General features: G+C 40.2%; 1 protein-coding gene across 20 annotated transcripts in view; it reads left to right on the forward strand.

The window, feature by feature from the left end:
* TCF12 (transcription factor 12) overlaps positions 1 to 15,827 on the forward strand; it is a 236,997-nt gene that overhangs the window by 198,527 nt on the left and 22,643 nt on the right. For all 20 annotated transcript variants that reach the window (XM_080980742.1, XM_080980729.1, XM_080980739.1 and 17 more), the window contains 6 exons: positions 3,375 to 3,477; positions 4,990 to 5,129; positions 6,656 to 6,803; positions 9,532 to 9,596; positions 12,080 to 12,158; positions 15,728 to 15,801. In XM_080980742.1, the coding sequence (XP_080836868.1) occupies positions 3,375 to 3,477; positions 4,990 to 5,129; positions 6,656 to 6,803; positions 9,532 to 9,596; positions 12,080 to 12,158; positions 15,728 to 15,801 (609 nt within the window). The remainder of the gene's footprint in view (positions 1 to 3,374; positions 3,478 to 4,989; positions 5,130 to 6,655; positions 6,804 to 9,531; positions 9,597 to 12,079; positions 12,159 to 15,727; positions 15,802 to 15,827) is intronic.

Here is a 15,827-nt window from a genome sequence, read left to right on the forward strand (position 1 = left end):
AGAATTCTTTGATCTTCGGAATCCAGACTGGAAGAAGTGCAGCTTGATATCACTGCAGCTATGTTTTTGGAAGCTATACTTAAGATACTGGAACACAGCAAAACTATATAAAGTTGTGTGCCTGCACTAGAACACTTCTGGTCCTTTTTGAAAGGACCCTTTTCCTCCACTTTTTATTATAAAAGTGGTCTGCATTATATTGCTGTCACAGATTTGTTGCAGATAATTTTTTCTTTTCAGTTTCTCCTTGCACTGATTATTAAACTGAGCTTCAGACTTGCTCACAAGAAATGTTGAGCATTTTCCCAGTGCAGTTTCAAAGTAGCGTGTTTTTGTCACTGTTGGCTTTAATACAATAATATTCATCTCCATTTCTGCATTCTGTAAGTCTTATTGAAGGAACTGCAGTACATGCTAAAATGTTCAAGATTCAATTTGTAAATTAAGTATTCTCTGTCTGCCTGGTGTCTTTGGATTCTGAAGATTTAAAATTGGGCATTTGGTTACTAAGTATGTGTGGGTGTATACAATGCATGCGATGAATGTACTAGTGCACTTCCTGTAAATTGCAGCAAACTGTACTGTACAAAATTAAATCTGTCAGGCTCTCCACTGCAGACAAAAAACATCAGAGTTCTTTTAAATTGCTTTTAAAAGTTGGTGGCTTCTGTCATCCTCCTCTTCCAAGTCCACAAAACAGCTTTGAGATCAGTTGACTACTGTGTAGAATGTTCAGTTGTGCAGTTCCTTTTTATTACTTTTATAACAGTAAAACAAGCAGAAAGATCTTACATAGTCTTTTTAAGAAGACAGTAACTAAGATGACTGTGCCATTATTGTCAGCTCTCATTTATCCAACAAGGGAAAATCATTCTTTCCAAAGTCAGGATGGTAATCCATAGCTGTGAGGGGAGGGATAGGGGAGGGCAGCCCTGTCAGGGAGGTTGCAGGTTGTTCTTTAAGTTATTGCCATTCGCAGATGGGATGCAGAGAGACTCTTGGATTACGTGATGCAGAAACCACAGGCAAACAGACTGCGTGGCACACTTGGAAATAAGCAGGAAAGTCCATGGGTGGATTTGACAGTCTCCAGTTTGATCACAGCAGCTCATCAGATGTAGACTAAACCCCAAAATCTTGCTACATATACACTCAGATACTACATTTAGCAGTTGTTACTGTTTCAACAGCCATTACATACGATTATTTTCCCCCCTGACAATTTCTTGAAAAGTAAAAAATATTTACAACTCCTTAAAAATAAAAAGGAAGTATTTACTATTCAATTACATTACGTAAATTATATAAGAATAATGTGGATTGGTCTCAAGAAAGGAAACGTGGATTATAGTTAAACTGAAGGCAGCTGTGATTAAGGTTCAGTCGGCATTGGATGATTTTGATCATATATATTGTGATTTTTATGTTGATTTTTTCTGTGAACTGCCCTGAGACTTCCGGGTATAGGGCAGTATATTAATAATAATAATAATAATAATAATAATAATAATAATAATCTTTTTGTTCTCTAGTAGGAAGATGTAGTTAATGTGATATATTGATATTTCATTGTGAAATAAATTAATAGAATGTTAATGAATTAATCTTCTAAGAAATAGTTTTGTTTTGATGTATCAGGTTATGTATTACTTGAGCTTGCCAAATATTGACTTCTTAAATGCAGGTAGGAAAAAGTAATTGGAATTGTGAGATGGAATTAGTAACCTTCACTGTGAATATTTATTGCATTTCAAAGCACAGCACATTTTAAGAATCTATCAGAATGAGATAATAACGTTAAGCTATACTTAAGCTATACATGCCAGATTTTGAAGTGGTTTGAGCTCCTCGAATAGTAGGTAACTGAATGATTCATGTAAGTTGTATGTAAGAGAAGTTAAACAAAAACATGTAGTACATGTGCACACACACAATAATTAAAAGTTTTTTTAGAATACATTTTGGACTAGATTTGAAATTGCAGCACTAATTACTATACACCTTGTAAGCAAAATATCTTCACTTTATACGACACAGTTGTTCACTTGTTGATGCAGTTGAAAGTATCTGGCTGATTCTCAAATGATAATGTTCCTCATTGTATTAGCATGAAATATTTAAAGCATGACATTCTGAAGCAGTAGGCCGTGTGTGTGTGTGTGTAGCCTTTCCAGACTTGTAAGAATCTGCTTGTTGAAATTCTGTTTTACTTGCAGAAGTGTGGTATATTGCAGGAGGAAATAGAAAATGAATTTATTTACAAATTACACTGCTGCAATGAAGAAGTGGGGTGCGGTAGTGAATTTATGTGTGGAGGGATTTTGAGCTTAGAAGATTCAGAGTAATTTCTTCGTTGTTTTTAGATGATTCTGGAAGTTTAGCAATATGAAAGTAAGACAATGTAGCAGAAATTAACTTGGATGCAAACTACAACCTGACAGATTTAGAATGCTGAATTTCCTTGGAAAATCATAACTTTGCCTCTTAAAAAGGAAACGATTACTACTCTTAAACAGTAAAACAACTAAAATGAAATAAAATGTTATACAATTTGAATAAAATAGTGTAAACCAAAATCAACTTAAATTCTGAATCTCCCTAGAAAAACACATCATTCTTTCGAGAATTTTGATTGGTTGTCTATTGTGAATGATAGAACATGTAAAATTTTCATTGTATATTCATAAATTTATATTGTCCATGTGAGCTGATATTCTGATACGCAGAACAAATTACTGGGCTTAGATTTCTTCTCTTGTGTTTTGTACCTGGCTCTGGTTTTTGGACTTCAGAAGTCTAAAAAGAAAAGAAGACCCAACAAGCTTGAAATCTACTCACTCTGATTGCACATGTACTCTTTTGAATAGTTGTAGAGGGGTAGCCACTTTATTGTGGTGCAGCAATAGGTTTATGACACCTTAGACTAGATAATTTATTATGGCATCTGATGTAGTAGATGATGGTCCATTAAAGTTTATCCTTTGATACTCTATATTTTTACCTGACCCCTGGAATTGTAACTTAAGCAAACAATGAACAAATTCAATGCCTCTGATTCAAATATTGTTTAGGGAGCCTGCTGCTTGTTCTTCCTTTTTCTTTTTTAATTTAAGTAATTGCTCATGTTTGGACTTTTATCAGGTTGCCTCTTTGAATTAGTACCTTGGAGGGGTGGGGGAGATGGCTGGGTGGAGCTAAGCCTGCTCACTATCACTTTCTAAGTTCCAGGAAAGGTATTTGCAACTGAGGAATTAAGTTTTAGCTTCAGAGCTGGCTGTGCTTGTTTAATTATCCTGTGTTCCACTAGAACTTGTATTTTCACTTTTAACAATTACATGTTTATCTTTCCTTTCCCTTCCATTTTATTGGTTTAGGTTTATGCGCCATCTAATTCAGTTGACTTTAATAGAGAATCTCCAAATTACCCGTCTCCTAAACCACCAAGCAGCATGTTCGCTAGCACTTTCTTTCTGCAAGGTAAGATGTTGTGAACTGAGCAACTTTTTAAAAGACTGGCATAGCAAGTAAACAAATATTATTGAGTGAGATTAGGATCTGGGGAGGGAGAAAATGTTCATACATGATAGGAGAGTTTGTGGGAAATGAAAATGTGCTATTGCTTCTTCCTGGTTCATTTTCATTATGCTAACCTGAAGTTATGTATATGCTTGGATTTCATGGGTCATGTCATTTCAGGGCCCATTTCTTCTATATAAGATTATAATTTCATGTTTTGGTTAAGAGCTTAAAAACAGCCTAGTGGCATATCATTCCTATTGCATAGCTGACCCCTGTGCAGGTGCTGGTAAAGTCTGTAGTATCATCTGCTCATGCCAATTGCTTAGCAAGAATAGCAAAACTCCATCAGCAGTGACAGCCACTCCCACAAAAAGCATAGCAAATTTTCATCTACCAACCAATAACATCACCCACAAACCTCTCTCCTAGCAAATGTGAAATGACAGCCGTACACCCAGAGGACTGACACACACTCCATACCTTTCTCTTGTCCCATGCAAAGGCAATCTTCCCTTTCCCTCCCCAGGGTCCTTGGCTAAGATTTATTTATTCAGTAAATGTTTCGATAAAATGTTCCCAAGGTGGAGAACAGCTATGATAAAATTAATACAACAATCAAAGAAGAAAAAAGAATGGAGACAAGTAGCAACTGCAGGCTCTGGGCTGCAGATTCAGCCATTCTGAATGAAAAAAGTTTACAAGGCTTGCTTAAGCAGACCCGTCTCCTGGCTCTGACAGATTCCTTGTGGGGAGATGGTTCAGTGGGTTCCGAGTTTAGTAGGAAAAGCCCTCAGGACCACTCCCACTAATACTGCAGTAGGCACTTGCAGTAAACTGCTGCCACTAGACCTCTCATGGGTGACAGTGAAGAGGTTACATAATTGAGAAGGTCCTTCCAGACCCAGCTTGAAAGCAGAAGACCAGCACAATTTGGTTCGGAAACAGGCAACAAATGGAGCTTATGTGAAATTGACATTCTGAATTCTGTGCAGACAGCAATAGCAACCTGTCTACTAGTTACACTTTCTGAATGTTCCTCCATTTGCCTCACATAGAGCCTGTTGCTATTCTTTAAACAGGAGGTTGTAGCGACATACATCACAGTTATGAGTTCCCTCTCTTCTTCTCTATGTTTTTGGATTAGGATTGATTGAGTGGTGCAGAGAGCTGATTGGCCAGGGAACAGGAGATTGACAGGAGTGCCTCTAAATACAAGGAAGCATAAAATATGTGTGGGACAGGAAAGAGTGTGTGGCTTTGAGATTTTGAGGATTTTTTTAAAAAATGGACTATTTCAGTGAGAGGGCTGTGCCCCAGTAGCCCCAGTGGACCAGCCTCCACTGACTCAGAATAAAATTTAGCTAGGGTATAAAATGTACATGACATGAGCAATGAAGTGCCGGTACAGCATGTGCTGTTTTACTAATCTAAGATCATTCTTTTTATATTTTGTTTTTATTACAAATAAAGATGGGACTCACAGTGCTTCAGACCTTTGGAGCCCTTCCAATGGAATGAGCCAGTCTGCCTTTGGTGGAATGCTAGAAAGTTCCTCCTCTCACATGTCACAGTCCAGCAGCTATGGCAGTCGACACACACATGACCGCTTGGTAAGACAGTAACTCTTGATCTTTCAGTTTGGTCAGTTGAAACACAGTTGTTAAAGTTTACTATCCTTTAAGAGACTGGTTTTGCTGGATTATGGGTATAAGTAAATTGTCATTTAAACCTTTAGCTGATTGATCTATGATAGCCAAGCATGAACAAATTTTAATCTGCACAAAAGGACAAAGGTGTTCACTTTTTAAAAAGCTCCTTAGGTCCTTGTATGTTGCTGTAATACAGAATGGAAAAGGAAAAACTAACAGGATATTGAGTAAGTGTATTGAATGAATATAATTCTATGTTATGGAGGTTGGTGTTGTATATACGGTATTATTTATGGGTTTTGATGTTTTCCATACTGAATTTCATTTTTAATATTGTACATACTCCTATTTTGCTATTTCTTTGTAAACCAATTTGTGATCTTTTCTTATTAAAAGCAGCATATAAATACTTGAAATAAATAAAATAAATAATAAAATAGTTTAATCTTGGGGGAAGCTCTTGTTTGTTAATATTGTAAGTTTACTCTCACTTTCTTCAGTCTTCCTGCACATTCTTATCCTGGGTGATGGCAATTTGTCTGAGGAGCCTGTAACTCATAATAAAATAGACAGGAAGCAGTGGCTTACATTCTACCAAGAGTTTTCACATTAAAGGGATGTAAGCAATGATATTCCCCATTAATTTTATATTTACAGTGGTACCTCTGGATACGAATGGGCTGTGACTATCCAATAAGTTATCTTGAAGTTCTAATAGAACAGGAAACATCACTTTGGGTCTTATAGGAAATTATAGTTCCGCAAAACATGAATGAGATTACATAAGCCCTAGGTTTGTGCCTTACCCTCCTTGACAGGAAGAGGAGGAGATTGGAAGCTTTTGCTTACTGTTTTATTTTAACCTCAGCTTCCTCTTATATCAAGGTGGTTTGTTAGAGCATGCCAGGCTCAAGCCAAAGTTTTGGATCCTGGTTGTTTTTATACCACAGTTCCCAAAATTAAGGCATAAGCTTCAGTCACCCTCATGTAGCCATTTCACTCCTCATTTTGTGTGAGTAGTAAAACAACCCAGAAAGTTGCAGTTCACCATATTCACCCATTATGTCCTGGCTGGGAACTGTGGTTAATGGCTTTCAAACAAGCTGGGAGACAGAAGCCAGCTTTAAACCATAAGATTTTTATAATCTGAATTCAACCAGTGAGGAGCTGGGGTTAATTTACAGCCAGAAGTGGAAACTTCTAGACTTCACCTCATAGCTTAGGAAGGGGTGGGAACCACATAACCGTAAGGCTCATTCACTTAGCAGGAAGCATTGTATCTGAATTGTTAAGCCCTAATAGCTGAGGATAGAATCTTGATATTCATGACACATTTCTAGCCACTCCTGAGCTAGATAAACTTTGGTCTGTTGTAGATATACAGTTCTGACATTCTTAACTTGCATGTTCTGGTTTACTTTTTATTTTGTTAATAATAACTAAGGTACATATTTCGGTTGTGATCCCCATTTTCTGCTTTTTCCTAGAGCTATCCCCCACATTCAGTCTCACCATCAGATATAAACGCCAGCCTTCCTCCAATGTCTAGCTTCCACCGGGGCAGTACCAGCAGTTCGTCATATGTTGCCTCCCATACTCCACCTGTCAATGGATCAGATAACAACAACATACTGGGTGAGATTTTTTGAATCCCTAAAGCATCATGGGAAGATTATGACTAATCTAGAACTCTGTATGTCCATGCTGATGCTGTTTAATGGTCCATGTGGAGTGTAAAAGTGAATGTGTCATTTCACAAGCTTTTGTTGCATCGTTTGGGGTTACAGCATTGTCAGTGTTGACTGCTGGAATTTTGCCTGAAGAGATGGTTCCAGGGCAGGATGGGTGGGTGGATATATTTGGTAGTGTGGAGTACTTTCTAGTGCTGGGCGAATTATTATACAAAGTGAGAACTGGACTTCCAATTCATTACTTTGTTTTTCACTGAGAGAGCTCAGCCAAAATTTATCCCCCCCGCCCCCGCCCCACTAATGGATTCATTCAAGAATGTAGTGTATAATTCTTAAAGGTGAGGAAACTCTGACAGTATTGTTTAATTGATGTGGGCATTATTTCTAAAGTACACACAACTGCATATTTAAGCAGGGGTTACGTTCCAGTGCTCTGCACGTTTAAGTGAGATCACATATATTTGAAACACCATCGAAAAGGCCTGCAAAGTCCTCATTCCTCCCCTTTTTGTTATGTTTTTGTGATGTTTTGGGGTCACTTCCTGGTTTGGTGTGATGCATGTGTGCACAGTTGCCCACATATCAGACACTCCTAAAACGGTGGCTGTCTGTACCCAATTTGGAGGATTATTTTTTTGTAATGTCAGATTGTAGACCAACTTGGTGAATACACTTGTTTTATTACAGAACTTCTGTGAGAAATGCATTAAAATGTTTATTTGTTATATTTGTATCTCACCTTTTTACCAAATGGTGCTGAAGGCAGCTCCAGTAGATTTAATGAAGGAGTCAGAGACCTCTTTGGGCTGTATTGCAGGTCTCATTGTTGAACTCACAAGCAGTGTGTTGGTTGCTAAATAATCTGGTGGTGGGAGATTCTGAGATTCCCAAACAGTAATTTATACACACACATTCCCCAAAGGTGATTTACACAAAGGGTTTCTTTGTCAGCAACATTCTTTACAGCTTCATTCTGAAATACTGTGCAGTTCTCAGCTATTAACAGTCTGGTGTTGAACAACAACTGCAGTGGAGGTTAAATTACTCTTCTTCTCCTTTGGCAATCCCTCGTAGCTGAGTAAGACTGTCTTCCATGAATACAGCCTTGACAGTGAGTCCGTAAGTGACTGTGGAGGCCAATTCTGGATCCACACGTCCTTCCACAGTGGGGATATGGGTTTCTGGGTGGGAGTTGATCATGGTGAGGGTTTGCCAAACATGCCTTCCTCTTAGCTCATTTCTCCTTTTCACCCTAAGTTCGTGCTTCTTCAAAGTCCATGACACCTTTAGTAAAGACTGTTCTTCAATTGGAGTGCTTACAGGCCAGTGTGGCTTGCCAATCAGGTTGGCAGTTCGAATCCCTGCAAGGGGGTGAGCTCCTGTTGTTTGGTCCCAGCTCCTTCCCACCTAGCAGTTCGAAAGCACGTCAAAGTGCAAGTAGATAAATAGGCACCGCTCCGACAGGAAGGTAAACGGTGTTTCCGTTCACTGCTCTGGTTTGCCAGAAGCGGTTTAGTCATGCTGGCCACATGACCTGGAAGCTGTTTGTGGACAAATGCCGGTTCCCTCGGCCTATAGAGCAAGATGAGTGCCGCAACCCCAGAGTCGTCTGCGACCGGACCTAACGGTCAGGGGTACCTTTACATTTATATTACATTTTTAGATTTGCCCTGAGAGCATCTTTAAACCTCTTTTGTTGACCACCGGCATTATGCTTTCCATTCTTAAATTGGGAGTAGAGTAGTTGGAAGACAATAATTAGGTATCTGAACAACATGACCAGTCCAATGAAGTTGATGTTGAAGAATCATTGCTTCAACACTGGCAATCTTTGCTTCTTACAGTACACTGACATTAGTTCACCTGTCTTTCCAAGTGATGTTACTCAGATGGTATTATGTCTACAGTTCCAATCTCCTGGAAATTTTAATCTGATTGAGCATGCAATGCTATTGGACAGTGTTCACTACATGGTGCTAGTACTACTTACAAGTATAAAGCATTAAAAGGTATATTGTCTACAATGCTGCATCTGGGAGGAAAATGTTGCAAAGACTGGCTCCTAATAATTGGGAAAACGTAGCTTTCTAGCTGTCTAAAGGAGTGAGTATATTCCTGATATGAAGACTGCACCACTGGAGAAAGGGAAGATTGGTCTTGCATTTGAATTTCTGTTCTCAATAGAATCAGGATGGTGGAGGCCACCTGATCCCCCATAACAGTGAATATAATACCCAAGTTGAACTGACCTGGCTCTGGGTTATAGGCTAACTATCTAAGAGTCCTGGGGATGGCCATATGTCCTATCCTCTTCATGGTTTTTCACTTGCTGACACAGTCTGGTGGCTTTATAACTATTCTAAAGTTTGTCAATCCTATTGGGGTTTTGTGTATAGGTAAGGAAAGCTCTCCATACCTTCTCTTGGTATTTACAGCCTAAACCTACCTAACACAACTAAGATGAGGTATGTTCCCAAATATTAAGACTCCCACACCCCTGTACCACTGAGAAGAGCAATTCACCAGTGAATCCAGTTTTCCCTTATGGTCTTCCCCATATTTTTGCTTTTTAAATCATAGTAATCCTTTTGAAAGAGCATGAGTATTAAATAGCAGCATACCACAATTATCTTCTGCATTAAATCAACATTCACATTGTTTTTTCTTTACAGTCAACAGAGGCAATGCTGCCGGAAGCTCACAGACTGGGGATGCTCTTGGAAAAGCCTTGGCATCTGTAAGCAATACTATCTGAAGCACTTTCTGGAATAATTTAAGCTGCATGCAAGTTCTTGTCCTTTTGTTTATATCAGGCATATGTGTTGAATATTAGACTGCCGCCATCTCTGTTGTCCTTCCTCTTCCAGCAAGCATTTGAAGTGGATATCTTTCTTATTCTGCATTTGTATTGAAATTGTTTATATTTGTTTTTCTTGTTTTATCTCCTGTTGTTTGCTGTCCTGGGCTCCAGTTAGCTATTTTGACAGAGGCCATTTTTGCTTGGGTTGGTCAGAATTTGATCCCTGCCCAGCTACTAGTTTGGCTAACAAGGCCCTCGGGGGGGCGGATGGGAGAGAGTAGGCCAAGTTCCTAACCCAAACCCCCAGTGTAACCTTAGCTTGTATGGTTAGGCAGTTGGACAGAGGACAGGAGGTGGCAGGGGTGTAGATTTATTGTGTTTGGATGAAAGAAGAAGTATATGTAACTGAAGGGTGGACTTCAGTTGTCGTGGTAACTTAGGTCTCCCATCCTGTGCTGTTCTTGGTAGGTCATTCCATAAACCATTTCTGTCATAGCTGATGGTGATGCATTCCATCTCCTCCAACAGTTCATGCTAAAGTCTGCACACTTGGAATTCTGGTATTTCTCCACCTGCTCCCACTGACCCAAACAGTGTCATGCAAGCTATACGTCAGGAAGTAGATAGTAATATAAAGGGATCACGGTGTGTTTGTTCTTGAGTTTTCTTTTTAACCTGGTTCATAGCACTATGAACTGTTGCTGAAGTAGTTAAATTTTCTTGAAATTGTGAACCTGCTTCTTTTTACTAGCTTTTGAATATTGTTAGTAGCAACAAAAAGAGTGTCTAATTGTAAAATTCGGGTGGTGTGCATCATTTCAAAAACAAAAGCCTTTCATGTGTGAATCATCAGAAGATACAACATTCTCCCTCAGTTTAAGTATTAAAGACCATACAGACCACTATGTGATTAAACATGTAAGGCCAGATAATACGTTTGCAAAGGTTCTTTTATTTTAGGTCTAAGCCTGGATAATTGTGGTCTTAATCTCAGAGTAGGCAAGAAAGAGAATTGTACATGAAAGTATTTACACAAAGTTCCCAAAGCCCAACGGATTATACATTGGTTTGGATAATGAACCAGTGTAGATAGAAAGCAAAGAAAATCTGGGTATTTGTGCCATTTGTAATGTGTTTCCCTGAACATTTGCCAAACAATAACCTTTTTAAGATTGTGCCCATGGAGGGTTATATGGCAGGAGAAACATCTGGTTTATTTCAGTGCTTAATGCCAAATCAAAACACTTGGTCTTTAATTTAAAGGAGATCAAAGTGGAGAGCTGTTTAACTTTGTTGATTATATCAAATCTCTTTGTCAGAACCTGTGTTTTGATTCCTACCTCCAAACCAGGGGGGAACAGCCTTTGTGCAGCTTAGATAGCTAAATGGCCAGTAGTCCTTGAACAAAGGAGGAGAAAATGTTTGGAAGTTGACTTTTCCAAGTAATTCCTGAATGGCTTTTGTTGCTTGAGGCCCAGTGACATTAGCATGACAAAGCTTAACTGAAATGTACTCTGAAGTGTTTTAAAACAGTGTGCTAACAGCTCCAAGGCTTGGTGCTGCAGGCTCTCAGTTGTTTAGGCTTTGTGTGGAGGGCTTTTCATTTGGCCAGGCATATTGGCATCCCACTGGTTAGAATGGACCATGACTAATCAAAAGAGGGCTCTTATTTGTTGCAAGAAAACGTGTTAGAGGCAGAATGCCCCAGAAAATTCCTCCTCATTGGTCATCAGCAGCAAAAGTAGCAGCCCTCACCTGCATAAGAAATATTGGTCTCTTTTAACTGTGGGCTTTTAAAAATACACATTTTCTTTCTTCTATTTTTTAAAAGCATCATGTCTTATCAGATTGTGATTATATTAGGCTTTGTTCTGCCTTCCCAAGTTCCTTAGATGCTTATTAGAAAGACTATAAAGTGAGTATTATGCATCCGAAACTTACAGGGCACTATGCACTAAGACAGAGATAAGAACCAAGATATGAAAGCTAGGAGCTAAATGGCACCTTAAACCTAGTTTTTGGGCGCAACAATGGAATGTCTATGTGCGCTTTTTTAATAACAAGAATACAAAGCTGAAAATGAATGAACTGCAGCTAAAATATTATGTTCATTTTTCACATGGTCTGGTCCTTTGCAAAATGCGCCTAGAACAATGGGAGTTTCGAACACTGGCACTAGAAAATTCTGACTCTGTCTCAGTGAATGACAGCTATGGTGCAACTTAACAACTCTGGTTATTCACTTCATTGTGCTAGATCAGTTGCACGCTAGGGCTGGGTGATATATCAATACATGCTTTCTAACCATTTTATTTCCTTCAAAAATGTTCAAACAGAAACTATGACCTTGTATGTACTGACAGTTTGCTAATGTATAATAATTAGTTCAAATTACTGCATTTGTGCCTTTTCTCCTTTAGATTTATTCGCCTGACCACACTAGCAGTAGTTTCCCTTCAAATCCTTCAACACCTGTTGGATCACCATCACCTCTCACAGGTAAGGTCACCTCTCACAGCTAGGCCTGGGTGATATATCGCCCAGGACCAGTATGAGGAGCAGACTGCAATGTCAGCTTCACTCAGCTATATCGCTGGTGAAACCACCGCCGCTCCTGAGTCCCTCTGCTAGCAATGCCCACTGGAAGAAGTCAAGACTCTTGACTCCTCACGCTGAGTGTAACCGCCATCCCACTCTGCCCTCATACAGTGTGATACAGCTCGTTCCTCCCTCTGCATCTTTAAACTGCTCAGCTGAGGAACGTGAAGCTGTCCTTGCCTGAGCTGAACAGATTTACGGAGCCCCCATCTGCATGGGCTGGCGACTGGGTGGGGGCTCCGTGAAACTACTCGGCTGAGGGGAGCGTGGTTGCCGTTCCCCTCAGCTGAGCAGTTCAAAGAGCCCCCAGCCCAGCACTGGATCGTCTGCAAGCAGGGGGAACACTGAGATTGGCTCATCTGGGGATCGGGAGCCCTTCTGCACCCCAGTTGCAGAACAAGCTGCCCAGCCCACGAGGCACTGGGGTGAAACCGCCTCAGCTCCTGCAGTGAGAGCTGCAACAGTTTCACCCGGCACCTTGTGGGCAGGGGTCAGTGCAGTTTGTTTTTTCAACACTGTGGTCTATCTCCAGATATACTGCGATGTTGAAAAGCTGTTATCGCCCAGCCCTGCTCACAGTTTTTAGTTAATGTCTTCCTTATTAGATTACCCATTTTACTCTTTATTGTATTCTGCATATCCTTCTTAAGGATGGGTATATGTTTATTTCTTAAGAGAAATTTGGATGTTGCAGTCTGGTTTCACAGAGATACACTGTCTGCCAAATTTCCGACAGGCTGTCAGCTAATTTGGTTTCTCTGCTGATATCACAGCCATAGACGCAAGCCTGACAAGGAGAGCCCAGAGATCTGCCAGGCTCAGCCAGACTGTAAGGGGCCCAGTCATAACTTACCACCATGGGGCCATTGCAACAACCTTGCTTTTCAGGGTTCTGGTTTCACCCTAGGTAGTTTGACTTGATAGATTCTATGCTGATAGATTTTTTTGTTTGTATGATTTGTTCTTTCACAGTTTTCCTAATCTTAATTAAATGAAGCAAAATCAAGATATAACTGTCATAATGGCCGTTTTTGATAATAGAAACACCTACATTTTAAAGACCTTGGGGCTACAGTGCTAAACACGCTTAGTTGAGGGTAAACATCATTTAATTCAATGGGATTTACTTTTGAGTCAGCATGCATAGGATGGCATAGTTAGCTACTTTTTAGTTCATTGGCTGCTTAAAATTGCTGTATAATGAAGTAACTTACAAAAATCAAAAATTATCTTCAACTTAGTCCTACTCAGAGTAGACTCATTGAAATTAACCTAAATTAGTCATGTTCGGTGGATCTACCCTGAGTAGGATTAACACTTAGTACTACTCCTGTTTGAATTTAGAGGCATTTCAGGAAAACCTTGCATAACAACACAAGATGGTGAGATTGCTTTTAATAATGCTGCACAAACCTTGAGTTTCCTTTTGAAAAAGTGCTTCTGTCAAATGTGTGTGTGTGTTTAATTTCTACTCTTTGCTGCTGTGTTCTGGGAAGGGAAGAGAGAATGCTGTGGGTGTTACATTATTGTGCCCTTAAAACAAAATACTCTAAAGGAGTTTTGTGAATTGCTTGTAAGAACGGGTTGAGTGTTGTCTAGTGTGGAGAGGTACTTTCGGCAGCTGCATCATTCTTAGCGGATACTATTGCTTCCATTGATACTAGGGCCTCAGCTGCCAAGTAAATGTTGAACAGCTGTTCAACACACAGAGAATACTTATGAAAGCCCAATTTACTTAAATTTGTTATTTAACAAGGAATTAGAACTAATGGCAGGATGATGTATACAAAGTATATAGTTTGTACAATTTATACAAAAAACTTTACAGCAATCTCTGTATTGCATTTGCTGCTTGGTGAAATGTCCACACAAAATAGCTGGTGTCTGTTATGCTGAAGCCTAACAATAATCCTGATCTATTATAGGTGTGGAGTGTAATAGCTTACTTTACTCTTCTTATATTGCCTGTCTTTCCCCCCAAATGGTGTTATGGCTATAAAAATGAGGCAGTAATTAAACAAGTTGGACAGAATCCCTCTTGTTGAGAAGTTTTCCACGGTCTGGGTAGAAAATGTTTTTGTTTCATTTATTCAGAAGGATTATTCAGTTGCTGAGTCCTGAGGATTCTATAGCATCCTCCTTAACTCTGCTTCCAGCCGCCACTAAGAAAGAAGGGTGCAAGGGGGAGTCTTTTGACAAGGCTAATTTCTACATAGGATTCCTGTTTTCAGCAGAGTCATAACTTTTCTGATGTAATATGTTGGCTTTGAGTGCTGCGTTCATTTAAAATAATTTATGCTATTTAAAGGAACTCGCGATTTCATGCCAATCTGATCTTATTCCATGTTAGGCTCTCAGGAGGTTATTTCATCTGCCTCGATTTAGGGTCATAGCAAAGAGTATCCAGCATTTGGGAAACATCACTAGATGTTGCTAACTGCACTAGAATATTCATTGCTTCCCCATCTGCTTTTATTATTTTATTGTAAACTGCCCTAAGATTTTCCCCCCTCCCTCTCGATGGGCAGCATCCGTTGTTTTCTAAATAAGTACAGTATTTTTCACCCTATAGGACACACTTTTTCCCCTCCAAAAATGAAGGGGAAATGTGTGTGCGTCCTGTGGGGCGAATGCAGGCTTCAGGAAGCTCTCCGCAAGCCTTGGGAGCCCGCGGGAGTTCCCGTCAGGCTCCATAGGCTTGCGGATAGATACTACACTTGATCTTAGCCAAAAGGCCGAGAAGCGATCATAGGCTTGCGGATAGCAGCCTGCATCTCGAAGCCTGGGGCGAGCTGCTTCGGTTCCCCAACCTGGTTTGGGCTTCAGGCAGATATCCACAAGCCGTGGGAGCCCGGCGGGAAGTCGCGCCGGTCTCCAAAGGCTTGTGGAGAGCTGCCTGTTCTGGGGGCTGGGGTCGGGGGAAGCTCGGGCTTCCCCTGCCCCAGCCCCGTGCCTGGGGGGGAAATATTTTTTTTCCTTTAACCCCCCCCCCCAAAAAACTAGGTGCGTCCTATGGGCCGGTGCGCCCTATGGGGCGAAAAATACGGTAAATAACATTTGTGTTGGTGCGCATTTGTCTCTCGTGGGAAACTACCATACTATTCTAGGAAACTCCCAGCATCTGTGATAGAATTCTAGGACATAGGAAGCTGCCTCATACAGAATTAGACCACTAGGCCATTTAGCACTCAGTATTGTGTACTCAAACCAGCAACAGCTTTCCATGGTTTCAGGAAGGAGCATTTCCAAGCTCTACCTGGAGATCCCATTAGGGATTGAACATGGGACCTTGTACAAGCAATGCATGTGCTCTGCCACTGAACTACAGTCCTTCCCAAAGCTCAAGTTTTAGAAGCTAAGAAGTCTTGTGTTACAAATGATGTGGAACTTCACTTTACTACAGTAAATTGCCTTTTTTGTTTCCTGTTTCTCCTGCCTGCATCAGAATTTCTTCTGGTTGATTTTGACAGGTGCCAGTCAGTGGTCAAGGACTGGAGGACAAACCCCTTCCTCTCCAAACTATGAAAATTCTCTGCACTCTTTGGTAAGAATTATTTAAAGCTAGTTATG

This window comes from Podarcis pityusensis (assembly GCF_964106645.2).
Source record: "Podarcis pityusensis genome assembly, chromosome: 14".
In the NCBI taxonomy this organism is placed as follows: domain Eukaryota; kingdom Metazoa; phylum Chordata; class Lepidosauria; order Squamata; family Lacertidae; genus Podarcis; species Podarcis pityusensis.